At 40.2% G+C, this 15,609-nt stretch overlaps 1 protein-coding gene across 2 annotated transcripts in view; it reads left to right on the top strand.

Moving 5' to 3' along the window:
- Positions 1–15,030, top strand: part of LOC128635618 (uncharacterized) — a 186,182-nt gene extending 171,152 nt beyond the window's left edge. For both annotated transcript variants that reach the window (XM_053688685.1, XM_053688686.1), the window contains exon 19: positions 13,283–15,030. In XM_053688685.1, coding sequence (XP_053544660.1) covers positions 13,283–14,184 — 902 coding nt within the window. In that variant the 3' untranslated portion in view covers positions 14,185–15,030. The remainder of the gene's footprint in view (positions 1–13,282) is intronic.
- Positions 15,031–15,609: the final 579 nt, after the last annotated feature.

A 15,609-nucleotide genomic window follows, 5' to 3' on the forward strand; every position in this document is an offset into this window, starting at 1 on the left:
TATTCTTGTTAAAGTGAATGTAACAACAGGAGTAAAATGTAAATTTTGATGAATTAAAGTGCCTATGTTTTTAATCAAATTTTTAAAACCTGGCACTTTAGCATCAAAATTTACATTCACTTTAAGTGAGTTTGCAGCAGGATTCAGTGGTGCCCAATGTTGCTTTACTTAGACATCAGCCCTAATGTGCAGGAACAATACTAATTTAGCTGGGGTTACAAATGTAGTAAGTGTGTGTTCCTGCAGCGCTACGACTCAGGCACTACAGCCTTCGATGTAATCTCTGCTATTTCATTGGGGGGGGGGGGGGGGGTCAGACTTGACTTTTAAAACATAAAAACATATCTAACTAATTTCTGCTGATATGTATTAACACTTTACGTTTATAAACATATCAGGTGTTTAATAGCAAATACTTATTCATCAAATCTGACAATAAGACTGTAGGCTAAAAATATTGCAGGAGAACACTGTTTCTTCTGTTATGTGTGATCAGTCCACGGGTCATCATTACTTCTGGGATATAACTCCTCCCCAACAGGAAATGCAAGAGGATTCACCCAGCAGAGCTGCATATAGCTCCTCCCCTCTACGTCAGTCCCAGTCATTCTCTTGCACCCAACGACTAGATAGGATGTGTGAGAGGACTATGGTGATTATACTTAGTTTTTATGACTTCAATCAAAAGTTTGTTATTTTACAATAGCACCGGAGCGTGTTATTACTTCTCTGGCAGAGTTTGAGGAAGAATCTACCAGAGTTTTTTACTATGATTTTAACCGGAGTAGTTAAGATCATATTGCTGTTCTCGGCCATCTGAGGGAGGTAAAAGCTTCAGATCAGGGGACAGCGGGCAGATGAATCTGCATTGAGGTATGTAGCAGTTTTTATTTTCTGAATGGAATTGATGAGAAAATCCTGCCATACCGTTATAATGACATGTATGTATACATTTCAGTATTCTGGGGATGGTATTTCACCGGAACTACTCTGTTAAAAGTCACTAATCCTTTTAATAAGTATTTATCATGTTAAACGTTTTTGCTGGAATGTAGAATCGTTTACATTTCTGAGGTACTGAGTGAATAAATATTTGGGCATTATTTTCCACTTGGCAGTTGTTTGCTTTTAATTGTGACAGTTTCGTTTCTCTTCACTGCTGTGTGTGAGAGGGAGGGGCCGTTTTTGGCGCTCTTTGCTACGCATCAAAAATTTCCAGTCAGCTACTCTTATATTTCCTGCATGATCCGGTTCATCTCTGACAGATCTCAGGGGTCTTCAAACTTCTTTGGAGGGAGGTAGATTCTCTCAGCAGAGCTGTGAGAATTTTATATTGACTGTGAATAAAAACGTTGCTCTGTAATTTTTTATGTCAAATTTAATTATTGTTATTTTACTAATGGGAACAAACCTTTACTAAAAGTTGTGTTGTTTTAAAGTTTGATGCTATAACTGTTTTTCAGTTCATTATTTCAACTGTCATTTAATCGTTTAGTACCTCTTTGAGGCACAGTACGTTTTTGCTAAAAAAGATTATAACCAAGTTGCAAGTTTATTGCTAGTGTGTTAAACATGTCTGACTCAGAGGAAGATATCTGTGTCATTTGTTCCAATGCCAAGGTGGAGCCCAATAGAAATTTATGTACTAACTGTATTGATGCTACTTTAAATAAAAGTCAATCTGTACAATTTGAACAAATTTCACCAAACAGCGAGGGGAGAGTTATGCCGACTAACTCGCCTCACGCGGCAGTACCTGCATCTCCCGCCTTATGGCGCCTAGTACATCTGGGCGACCATTACAGATAACATTACAAGATATGGCTACTGTTATGACTGAAGTTTTGTCTAAATTACCAGAACTAAGAGGCAAGCGTGATCACTCTGGGGTGAGAACAGAGTGCGCTGACAATACTAGGGTCATGTCTGATACTGCGTCACAGCTTGCAGAGCATGAGGACGGAGAGCTTCATTCTGTGGGTGACGGTTCTGATCCAAACAGATTGGATTCGGATATTTCAAATTTTAAATTTAAATTGGAGAACCTCCGTGTATTACTAGGGGAGGTTTTAGCAGCTCTCAATGATTGTAACACCGTTGCAATACCAGAGAAATTGTGTAGGTTGGATAAATATTTTGCGGTACCGGCGAGTACTGACGTTTTTCCTATACCTAAGAGACTAACTGAAATTGTTACTAAGGAGTGGGATAGACCCGGTGTGCCGTTCTCACCCCCTCCAATATTTAGAAAGATGTTTCCAATAGACGCCACCACTCGGGACTTATGGCAAACGGTCCCTAAGGTGGAGGGAGCAGTTTCTACTTTAGCTAAGCGTACCACTATCCCGGTGGAGGATAGCTGTGCTTTTTCAGATCCAATGGATAAAAATTAGAGGGTTACCTTAAGAAAATGTTTGTTCAACAAGGTTTTATATTGCAACCCCTTGCATGTATCGCGCCGATTACGGCTGCGGCAGCATTTTGGATTGAGTCTCTGGAAGAGAACCTTAGTTCATCTACGCTAGACGACATTACGGACAGGCTTAGAGTCCTTAAACTAGCTAATTCATTCATTTCGGAGGCCGTAGTACATTTAACCAAACTTACGGCTAAGAACTCAGGATTCGCCATCCAGGCACGTAGGGCGCTGTGGCTAAAATCCTGGTCAGCTGATGTTACTTCTAAGTCCAAATTACTTAATATACCTTTCAAGGGGCAGTCTTTATTTGGGCCCGGTTTGAAAGAAATTATCGCTGACATTACAGGAGGTAAGGGCCACGCCCTACCTCAAGACAAAGCCAAAGCTAAGGCTAGACAGTCTAATTTTCGTCCCTTTCGGAATTTCAAAACAGGAGCAGCATCAACCTCCACTGCACCAAAACAGGAGGGAGCTGTTGCTCGTTACAGGCAAGGCTGGAAACCTAACCAGTCCTGGAACAAGGGCAAGCAGGCCAGGAAACCTGCTGCTGCCCCAAAGACAGCATGAACCGAGAGCCCTCGATCCGGGACCGGATCTAGTGGGGGGCAGACTTTCTCTCTTCGCCCAGGCCTGGGCAAGAGATGTTCAGGATCCCTGGGCGCTAGAGATCATATCTCAGGGATACCTTCTAGACTTCAAATTATCTCCCCCAAGAGGGAGATTTCATCTGTCAAGGTTGTCAACAAACCAGATAAAGAAAGAAGCGTTTCTACGCTGTGTACAAGATCTGTTATTAATGGGAGTGATCCATCCGGTTCCGCGGTCGGAACAAGGACAAGGGTTCTACTCAAACCTGTTTGTGGTTCCCAAAAAAGAGGGAACTTTCAGGCCAATCTTAGATTTAAAGATTCTAAACAAATTCCTAAGAGTTCCATCGTTCAAAATGGAAACTATTCGGACAATCTTACCCATGATCCAAAAGGGTCAGTACATGACCACAGTGGATTTAAAAGATGCTTACCTTCACATACCGATTCACAAAGATCATCCCCGGTACCTAAGGTTTGCCTTCTTAGACAGGCACTACCAGTTTGTAGCTCTTCCATTCGGATTGGCTACGGCTCCAAGAATCTTCACAAAGGTTCTGGGTGCCCTTCTGGCGGTACTAAGACCGCGAGGGATTTCGGTAGCTCCGTATCTAGACGACATTCTAATACAAGCTTCAAGCTTTCAAACTGCCAAGTCTCATACAGAGTTAGTTCTGGCATTTCTAAGGTCGCATGGATGGAAAGTGAACGAAAAGAAGAGTTCTCTTTTTCCTCTCACAAGAGTTCCATTCTTGGGGACTCTTATAGATTCTGTAGAAATGAAGATTTACCTGACAGAAGACAGGTTAACAAAGCTTCTAAATGCATGCCGTGTCCTTCATTCCATTCAACACCCGTCAGTAGCTCAATGCATGGAGGTGATCGGCTTAATGGTAGCGGCAATGGACATAGTACCTTTTGCACGCCTACACCTCAGACCGCTGCAATTGTGCATGCTAAGTCAGTGGAATGGGGATTACTCAGATTTGTCCCCTACTCTGAATCTGAATCAAGAGACCAGAAATTCTCTTCTATGGTGGCTTTATCGGCCACACCTGTCCAGGGGGATGCCATTCAGCAGGCCAGACTGGACAATTGTAACAACAGACGCCAGCCTACTAGGTTGGGGCGCTGTCTGGAATTCTCTGAAGGCTCAGGGACTATGGAATCAGGAGGAGAGTCTCCTTCCAATAAACATTCTGGAATTGAGAGCAGTTCTCAATGCCCTTCTGGCTTGGCCCCAATTAACAACTCGGGGGTTCATCAGGTTTCAGTCGGACAACATCACGACTGTAGCTTACATCAACCATCAGGGAGGGACAAGAAGCTCCCTAGCAATGATGGAAGTATCAAAGATAATTCGCTGGGCAGAGTCTCACTCTTGCCACCTGTCAGCAATCCACATCCCGGGAGTGGAGAACTGGGAGGCGGATTTTTTGAGTCGCCAGACTTTTCATCCGGGGGAGTGGGAACTTCATCCGGAGGTCTTTGCCCAAATACTTCGACGTTGGGGCAAACCAGAGATAGATCTCATGGCGTCTCGCCAGAACGCCAAACTTCCTCACTACGGGTCCAGATCCAGGGATCCGGGAGCGGTTCTGATAGATGCTTTGACAGCACCTTGGAACTTCGGGATGGCTTATGTGTTTCCACCCTTCCCGCTGCTTCCTCGATTGATTGCCAAAATCAAACAGGAGAGAGCATCAGTGATTCTAATAGCGCCTGCATGGCCACGCAGGACTTGGTATGCAGATCTAGTGGACATGTCATCCTGTCCGCCTTGGTCTCTACCTCTAAGACAGGACCTTCTGATACAGGTTCCATTCAGACATCAAAATCTAACTTCTCTGAAGCTGACTGCTTGGAAATTGAACGCTTGATTTTATCAAAACGTGGTTTTTCTGAGTCGGTTATTGATACCCTGATACAGGCTAGGAAGCCTGTTACCAGAAAGATTTACCATAAAATATGGCGTAAATACCTATACTGGTGCGAATCCAAACGTTACTCCTGGAGTAAGGTTAGGATCCCTAGGATATTGTCCTTTCTACAAGAAGGTTTAGAAAAGGGTTTATCAGCTAGTTCATTAAAGGGACAGATTTCAGCTCTGTCCATCTTGTTACACAGGCGTCTGTCAGAAAATCCAGACGTCCAGGCCTTTTGTCAGGCTTTAGCTAGGATCAAGCCTGTGTTTAAAGCTGTTGCTCCGCCATGGAGTTTAAACTTAGTTCTTAACGTTTTACAGGGTGTTCCGTTTGAACCCCTTTATTCCATTGATATAAAATTGTTATCTTGGAAAGTTCTGTTTTTAATGGCTATTTCCTCGGCTCGAAGAGTCTCTGAGTTATCAGCTTTACATTGTGATTCTCCTTATCTGATTTTTCACTCAGACAAGGTAGTTCTGCGTACTAAACCTGGGTTCTTACCTAAGGTAGTCACTAACAGGAATATCAATCAAGAGATTGTTGTTCCATCCTTGTGTCCAAATCCTTCTTCAAAGAAGGAACGTCTTCTACACAATCTGGATGTAGTTCGTGCCCTCAAGTTCTACTTGCAGGCAACTAAAGATTTTCGCCAAACTTCTTCCCTGTTTGTCGTTTATTCTGGACAGAGGAGAGGTCAAAAAGCTTCTGCTACCTCTCTCTCTTTTTGGCTTCGTAGCATAATACGTTTAGCCTATGAGACTGCTGGACAGCAGCCTCCTGAAAGAATTACAGCTCACTCCACTAGAGCTGTGGCTTCCACTTGGGCCTTTAAGAATGAGGCCTCTGTTGAACAGATTTGCAAGGCTGCAACTTGGTCTTCGCTTCATACTTTTTCCAAATTTTACAAATTTGACACTTTTGCTTCTTCGGAGGCTATTTTTGGGAGAAAGGTTCTTCAGGCAGTGGTTCCTTCTGTATAATGAGCCTGCCTATCCCTCCCGTCATCCGTGTACTTTTGCTTTGGTATTGGTATCCCAGAAGTAATGATGACCCGTGGACTGATCACACATAACAGAAGAAAACATAATTTATGCTTACCTGATAAATTCCTTTCTTCTGTTGTGTGATCAGTCCACGGCCCGCCCTGTTTTAAGGCAGGTAAATATCTTTTAAATTATACTCCAGTCACCACTTCACCCTTGGTTACTCCTTTCTCGTTGATTCTTGGTCGAATGACTGGGACTGACGTAGAGGGGAGGAGCTATATGCAGCTCTGCTGGGTGAATCCTCTTGCATTTCCTGTTGGGGAGGAGTTATATCCCAGAAGTAATGATGACCCGTGGACTGATCACACAACAGAAGAAAGGAATTTATCAGGTAAGCATAAATTATGTTTTTACTGTCTATCTGTCTGTCTATAACTGTCTGTCTGTCTGTAACTGTCTATTACTATCTGTCTATATCTGTCTATCAATATCTGTCTATTGGTCTATCTGTTTGTGTCTTTATTTCTGTCAGTTTATACATTTTAATTCTATATGATTGCTTTAATGTAAATAGTAAATAAATAGCACAATAATATAAATATATATATATATATATATATATAATATAAGAATAATATATAGCTGTAATTATATTGCCTGTCTACAAATGAAAGAAGAAAGTGTAAACTTTAAGTATCTATAAAATAATGAGCCCATCATGTTGAAACCTAGGTTTCTTTCATGTAATTGGCAAGAGTCCACAAGCTAGTGACGTATGGGATATACAATCCTACCAGGAGGGGCAAAGTTTCCCAAACCTCAAAATGCCTATAAATACACCCCTCACCACACCCACAATTCAGTTTTACAAACTTTGCCTACTATGGAGGTGGTGAAGTTTGTGCTAAGATTTCTACGTTGATATGCGCTTCTCAGCATTTTGAAGCTCGATTCCTCTCAGAGTACAGTGAATGTAAGAGGGATGTGAAGGGAGTATCACTTATTGAATGCAATGGTTTTTCTCACGGGGATCTATTTCATAGGTTCTCTGTTATCGGTCGTAGAGATTCATCTCCTACCTCCCTTTTCAGATCGACGATATACTCCTATATTCCATTACCTCTACTGATAACCGTTTCAGTACTGGTTTGGCTATCTGCTATATGTGGATGGGTGTCTTTCGGTAAGTATGTTTTCATTACTTAAGACACTCTCAGCTACGGTTTGGCACTTTATGTATTTTATAAAGTTCAAAATATATGTATTATACTTATATTTGCCATGAGTCAGGTTTATGTATATTTCCTTTTGCAGACTATCGGTATAGTCTTTTCAATTGACTGTTTTTTCATTAAATTTTGCAGGCAAAATTAGGCTCGCGCGGGCGCAAAATGCCAAAGTTTATTGTGTCCGATGGCGCAAATTCGTAATTTCCTTGCACAAGGTTGCGTCTACAATGACGCAAGTGTGTCATTTCCGGTTGTTGTTAGCGGCAAAAATTATTTAGTTTGCGGTGTGCGTCATACTTGGCGCCAAGCAATTTCATTATTGAAAACCCCATTCCTATATGCCTCTTGCCTTTTTCTATGTCAGAGGGCTATGCTGTTTGCATTTTTCTCCCATTCCTGAAACTGCCAAATAAGGAAATTGATCATTTTGCTTTATATGTTTTTTTTCTTAAATTTGCAAGATGTCTCAAACTGTTCCTGTCTCAGAAAAACACTGTTGGAACCCTGCTGCATGATAACAGTTCTACCAAAGCTAAGTGCATTTGTTGTAAATTTGTGGAGATTATATCTCCAGCTGTGGTATGTAATAGTTGTCATGATAAACTTTTAAATGCAGAGAATGTGTCCATCAGTAATAGTGCATTGCCTGTTGTTCCGTCAACATCTAATGTACATTATATACCTGTGAATATAAAAGATTGTATTGCTGATTCGATTCAGAAGGCTTTGTCTGCTATCCCGCCTTCTAATAAACGTAAAAGGTCTTTTAAAACTTCTCATAAAGTTGATGAAATTTCAAATGACCGACAACATACTGAATTATCCTCCTCTGATGAGGATCTATCTGATTTAGAAGTTCCTTCCTCAGATGTTGACACTGACAAATCTACTTATTTATTTAAAATGGAGTATATTTGTTCCTTGTTAAAAGAGGTGTTGATTACATTGGATATTGAGGAAACTAGTCCTCTTGATATTAAAACTAGTAAACTTTAAAATTCTGTTTATAAACCTCCTGTGGTTACTCCAGAGGTTTTTCCAGTTCCTGGTGCTATTTCTGATATGATTTCTTAGGAATGGAATAGGCCTGGTACTTCTTGTATTCCTTCTTCAAGGTTTAAAAAATTGTATCCTTTGCCAGCAGTTAGATTGGAGTTTTGGGAAAAGATCCCCAAAGTTGATGGGGCTATTTCCTTTAGATGGGAAACTTGAATCTTATCTAAGGAAAGATTATTTATATTCTGGCTATCTTCTCAGGCCTGCCATTTCTATGGATGATGTTGCAGTTGCTTTAACTTTTTGGTTGGAAAGCTTAGCGCAACAGGAAATGGATCCTGATTTGTCTAGCATTGTTCGCTGGCTTCAACATGCTAATCATTTTATCTGTGATGCCATTTTTTATATCATCAAAATTGATGTTAAATCTATGTCTTTAGCTATTTTAGCTAGAAGAGCTTTGTGGCTCAAATATTGGAATGCTGACATGGTATCTAAATCTAGATTACTATCTCTTTCTTTCCAAGGTAATAAGTTATTTGGTTCTCAGTTGGATTTAATTATTTCAACTGTCACTGGGGGAAAGGGAGTTTTTTTTTTTTGCCTCAGGATAAAAGACCTAAGGGTAAATCTAAAGCTTCTAACCGTTTTCATTGCTTTCGACAAAATAAGGAACAGAAACCTAATCCTTCCTCCAAAGAATCTGGTTCCAATTGGAAACCTTCTTCAAGTTGGAGTAAATCCAAACCGTTTAAGAAACCAAAGCCAACCCCCAAGTCTGCATGAAGGTGCGGCCCTCATTCCAGCTCAGCTGTTAGGGGGCAGGTTAAGATTCTTCCAAAACATTTTGGCAGATTCTGTCCAAAATCAATGGATTCAGAGTATTGTCTCTCAAGGGTACCGAAAAGGATTCAGTAAGACCTCCTGTGAGAAGATTTTTTCTCTCACGCATCCCAGCAAATCCAGTAAAGGCTCAGGCTTTTCTGAAGTGTGTTTCAGACCTGGAGCTTTCAGGGGTAATCATACCAGTTCCGTTCAGGAACAGGGTCTGGGGTTTAATTCAAATCTATTCATTGTCCCAAAGAAATAAAATTCATTCAGGCCAGTTCTGGATCTGAAAATTTTGAATCGTTATGTAAAAGTGCAAACTTTCAAAATGGTGACTATAAGGACTAATCTGCCTTTTGTTCAGCAAGGGCATTATATGTCCACAATAGACTTACAGGATGCATATCTTCATATTCCGATTCATCCAGACCACTTTCAGTTTCTGAGATTCTCTTTTCTAGATAAGCATTACCAATTTGTCGCTCTTCCATTTGGCCTAGCGACAGCTCCAAGAATCTTTTCAAAGGTTCTTGGTACCCTGCTCTCTGTAATCAGAGAACGGGGTATTGCGGTGTTTCCTTATTTGGACGATATCTTGGTACTAGCTCAGTCTTTACATTCTGCAGAATCTTACACGATTCAACTAGTGTTGTTTCTTCAAAGACATGGTTGGAGGATCAATTTTACCAAAAGTTCTTTGATTCCTCAGACAAGGGTCACCTTTTTAGGTTTCCAGATAGATTCAGTGTCCATGACTCTGTCTCTAACAGACAAGAGACGATTAAAATTGGTTTCAGCTTGTCGAAACCTTCAGTCTCAATCATTCCCTTCAGTATCTATGTGCATGGAAGTTTTAGGTCTCATGACTGCAGCATCGGACGTGATCCCCTTTGCTCGTTTTCATATGAGACCTCTCCAGCTTTGTATGCTGAACCAATGGTGCAGGGATTATACAAATATATCACAATTAATATCCTTAAATTCCAATGTTCGACTCTCTCTGACTTGGGGGTTAGATCACCATCGTATAGTTCAAGGGGCCTCTTTTGTTCGTCCAACCTGGACTGTGATCTCAACAGATGCAAGTCTTTCAGGTTGGGGAGCTGTCTGGGGATCTCTGACAGCACAAGGGGTTTGGAAATCTCAAGAGGCGAGGTTACCAATCAGTATTTTAGAACTCCGTGCTATTTTCAGGGCTCTACAGGTTTGGCCTCTGTTGAAGAGAGAACCGTTCATTTGTTTTCAAACAGACAATATCACAACTGTGGCATATGTCAATCATCAGGGTGGGACTCACAGTCCCCAAGCTATGAAAGAAGTATCTCAGATACTTGCTTTGGAGGAATCCAGCTCCTGTCTTGTTTCTGCGGTTCATATCCCAGGTATAGACAATTGGGAAGCGGATTATCTCAGCCGTCAGACTTTACATCCAGGGGAGTGGTCGCTCCATCCAGATGTGTTTTCTAAGATTGTTCAGATGTGGGGTCTTCCAGAAATAGATCTGATGGCCTCCCATCTAAACAAGAAACTTCTTAGGTACCTGTCCAGGTCAAGGAATTCTCAGGCGGAGGCGGTGGATTCGTTAGCAGTTCCATGGTGTTACCAACCTGCTTATATCTTCCCGCCTGTAGTTCTTCTTCCAAGAGGGATTTCCAAGATCATCATGGAACATTTGTTTGTGTTGCTGGTAGCTCCAGCATGGCCTCACAGGTTTTGGTATGCGGATCTTGTTTGGATGTCCAGTTGCCAACCTTGGCCACTTCCATTAAGGCAATACCTTCTGTCTCGTGGTCCGTTTATCCATCAGGATCTCAAATCATTAAATTTGAAGGTGTGGAAATTGAACGCCTAGTGCTTAGTCATAGAGGTTTCTCTGTCTCAGGGATTAATACTATGTTACAGGCTCGTAAATCTGTTTCTAGGAAGATTTATATTTTATGGTGTTCTCGTAAATTCTCCTGGCATTCTTTTAGAATTCCTAGAATTTTACAGTTTCTTTAGGATGGTTTGGATAAGGCTTTGTCCGGAAGTTCCTTGAAGGGACAAATCTCTGCTCTTTCTGTTTTATTTCACAGAAAGATTGCTAAGCTTCCTGATATTCACTGTTTTGTTCAGGCTTTGGTCCGTATCAAGCCTGTCATTAAATAAATCTCTCCTCCTTGGAGTCTTAATTTGGTTTTGAAGGTTTTACAGGCTCATCCGTTTGAGCCTATGCATTCTTTGGACATTAAACTACTTTCTTGGAAAGTGTTGTTCCTTTTGGCCATCTCTTCTGCTAGAAGAGTTTCCAAATTATCTGCTCTTTCTTGTGAATCTCCTTTTCTGATTTTCCATCAGGATAAGGCAGTTTTGCAGACTTCATTTAAATTTTTACCTAAGGTTGTGAATTCTAACAACATTAATAGAGAAATTGTTGTCCCTTCTTTGTGTCCTAATCCTAAGAATTCTTTGGAGAGATCTTTACATTCTTTGGATGTAGTAAGAGCTTTGAAATATTATGTGGAAGCTACTAAAGATTTCAGGAAGACTTCTAGTCTATTTGTTATCTTTTCTGTTTCTAGGAAAGGTCAGAAGGCTTTTGCCATTTCCTTGGCATCTTGGTTAAAGCTTTTGATTCATCAGGCTTATTTGGAATCAGGTCAGGCCCCGCCTCAGAGAATTACAGCTCATTCTACTAGATCAGTCTCCACTTCCTGGGCTTTTAAGAATGAAGCTTCAGTTGATCAGATTTGCAAAGCAGCAACTTGGTCTTCTTTGCATACATTTACTAAATTCTACCATTTTGATGTATTTGTTTCTTCAAAGCAGTTTTTGGTAGAAAAGTTCTTCAGGCAGCTGTTTCAGTTTGATTCCTCTGCTTATGTTTAAGTTTTTTCTCTTTTCATTATGAGAATAAACTTATATTTTGGGTTGTGGATTAATTTTTTTCAGTGGAAAATGGCTGTTGTTATTTTTTATCCCTCCCTCTCTAGTGACTCTTGCGTGGAAGTTCCACATCTTGGGTATTACTATCCCATACGTCACTAGCTCATAGACTCTTGCCAATTACATGAAAGGAAACATAATTTATGCAAGAATTTACCTGATAAATTAATTTCTTTCATATTGGCAAGAGTCCATGAGACCCACCCTTTTTATGGTTTTTATGTTTTTTTGTATAAAGCACAATTATATTTTCAGTTCCTTTTGTTGATGCTTTCTACTCCTTTCTTTATCACCCCACTGCTTGGCCATTCGTTAAACTGAATTGTGGGTGTGGTGAGGGGTGTATTTATAGGCATTTTGAGGTTTGGGAAACTTTGCCCCTCCTGGTAGGATTGTATATCCCATACGTCACTAGCGCATGGACTCTTGCCAATATGAAAGAAATGAATTTATCAGGTAAGTTCTTACATAAATTATGTTTTCCCATAGCTAATCTCTTCTGCTGAGGATAAAATGTGCAAACAATGACTGTGTGGAATATTGAAACTTTAAACCATGTTAAATATTAAGGGACATGAAACACAAAATGTTTCTGTCACGATTCAGACAGGACATGTGATTTTTAACAACTGCACAATTTACTTCATTCTCTTCGCATCCTTAGTTGAAAAGCATACCAAGGTAGGCTCGGGAGAAGCAGGGCATTACTGGGAGCTAGCTGTTGATTGGTGGCTGCACGCATATGCTTCTTGTCATTGGTTTACAGATGTGCTCAGCTAGCTCCCAGTAGTGCATTGCTCCTCCCTTCAACAAAGGATACCAAGAGAATGAAGCAAATTGTTTAAAATTGTATGTTCTATCTAAATCATGAAAAGAAAATCCCTTTAACTATTTAACATGGTTTATTCCACACGTTTATTGTTTGCACATTAATATATCCGTCCTTAATTATCAGCAGCAGAAGATATTTAATAAGGGACACCTAGGTTTCAATATGGCAGCACACAATACTTTATAGGTGTTCAATTTTCATAAAGTATAGGAAAAGGGGGCAAAATAAATATTACATTGCAGAGGTTTTTTTACTACACATAATTCAACATTTTTTATTACAACCACAAGGTGTTTTTGTAATATCTTATTATTTAAGGGACATTTTAATCCAAAATGTTGTATTACTGATTCTAGATAACTGTGTTAACACCTTCAAAAAAAGTTAAACACATAGGCAAATTCACATGAGAGCTACAAGCATTGCAGCTATTCCGAGCAGGACACCTTTGGTGATTGGACATTTACTGTATATTATAATTACACAGTATTGTAATTAGATATGTTTGCATTATGTGAGATCTTTTCTGACTCCCACCATTCTCCTTTTTAACAGATGGGTCAGTGTCCGTAGATGACCCCGAAATACAGGATGCTCCATTAAGTCCCAAATCTGAGATGATGGAAGACTCTGATTCAATCAAAAGTGACGAGAGCACAAAACCCAAAAGGCAAAACAAGCGTACGAGGAAGCGGGGAAGACCTCGGAAAAATAAGGTCAATAAACCAAGAGCTGGGGAAGGAGAAACCAAGAAAACAAAAGAAATGCCAAAAAGGAGCACAAGACGCACCAAAGTCGAAGATGTAGCTGTAGATACTGAGAATAAGGAAACTGCTAATGAAAACACAAAAAGAAATAAAAAGGAGAGTAACATCCCTGTGTACGTTTATAACAGCGAACAAGGCGAAAGCTTTGATGAATCACTTTATACATCTCATGGGACACTGAAGTCGTTATTTAATTGTTCCGAGTGTGACAAGTGCTTCATTTCTAAATCAGAGCTTATAATGCATCTCGAAACTCACGATGAGCTTTTGGTTTGCTCCGATTGCGGCAAATCTTTCAACCACAAGTCGCAGTACGTGGCCCATAAGAAAGTCCATGCAAATTTAAAACGCTACGTCTGTCCTGATTGTGGGAGAGCATTTAAAGTAAAGGCACAGATGCTTCGGCATCAGGGTACCCATAACGATGAGAAACCATTTGTCTGTATGGATTGTGGGAGAAGTTTTAAACGGAAAGCGACCCTCTCTCAACATCAGATGCTTCACACAGGGGAGAAACCGTATTCATGTGCGGAATGCGGGAAAAGTTTCAGACAAAAGTTCCAGCTTGTTCTTCACGAGAAGGTGCATACGGGAGACAAACCCTTTGCCTGTACTGAATGCGGGAAGCGTTTTAGGCAGAAATTACATCTTGCACGACATGAGACAGTTCATATGATTAAAGGGACATAGAAAGGAAATTCTTTGTCTCGTGTATAAAAGGCTGAACGATGGATTATGTTAACTGTTTGCATGAAACCGACTGTTATAACCTGTTTACATTGTAATGTTTCGGAAATACATGAAGGATACTGCAATATTCATTCTCATTGGCTGATGGGGACAGCACTTCAATAAGGATGAAAACAAAATGGCGATAAAAAAAAAATACATTTCAATAAAAAATACATTTCAAGATGCACTCCTTTGGATCCAGTGAAGAAACACTTTACTTTATGTCCCTTTAAAGGACTGTTCTGATGCACAAGTTACTTGCTGTTTCAATTAGTGTCTCTTGCGTAATGTGCTTTTATCCTATACAAAGGTTTCAATCAGGGGCCACAGCACAATACAGCTACCAAGCAGCGCACGTATGATGACTGGCAGCTACCTGCATATGCCATCCCAAATTCTGTCAGCAGCTGTTTCCTGTGACTCCCGCGCATGTCTTTTATCTATGTATTTTTTACTCCTTTGTGAGCGGTTAAAGGGATATATCACAATCCTTAAGAAAAACGTTTCTAACGATTTATTCCCAAACACGTTAAATGTGAATTATATAGAAAAATCCATAGATAAACTATTTTAAAGGATTCTGATCGACCCTTTAGTCAGCTACGGACTGCACGTTTGGATAAGGTATTATGTATTTCTAACATTACCTTATATGTCAGAGAGAAAACCGTATTTAAATATTTTCTGATTTTCCCACAATGCAGTGCTGAAAACTGAACACAAAACCCGAATCCGTAGAACGAGGTATAAAATGGTCGATTTAAATGGATATTTAATGCTAAAATAAAACGCAGTAATTCATGAGAGATGTGATCTTTCAGCACTAGGGTCCCTTGTTAACTGCGTTTAAAGGGAATGATTGCTGGTGTCAGAGTACGTTGCATTCCAAGTTGTTCCAATACAATATCCCTTTATGGTATGTAAAACAGTCCTGTGCTGTTTCACACCAACACGCAGGAGCGCTGTTATTGTCGGCAATCACCTCCATATCTTTGATAGGGCAAACTTATTGATAGGGCAAACTATCGGTAGAAGAAAAATTGTGTTAAACATTCCATATAATTGCTAAAGTTAAATGCACTACTAGAAACAAGTTTATCATGAACAGACATGGTCATGGGTAAAACATTGCAGAAAATAATCTTTAAAGGGACAGCCTACACCTTAGTCATCTTAAAGGCTTACTTTAGATTAAGCTGTAAATATCCCCCTGCACACCTTCTATATCATGCAGCAGGAACGGTAAAAAAGTTATTTTAAAATATTGTTTCTGGTCACTTTGAAATGGCTACCAAGCTCCGCCCACTTATGACATCACGATCTGGGCTGCATCTATGCACTCTGCCGAACAGCATTGACAGTCTGTTGAATCTAACTAGTGAG

Source organism: Bombina bombina, chromosome 7 (assembly GCF_027579735.1).
Source record: "Bombina bombina isolate aBomBom1 chromosome 7, aBomBom1.pri, whole genome shotgun sequence".
In the NCBI taxonomy this organism is placed as follows: Eukaryota; Metazoa; Chordata; class Amphibia; order Anura; family Bombinatoridae; genus Bombina; species Bombina bombina.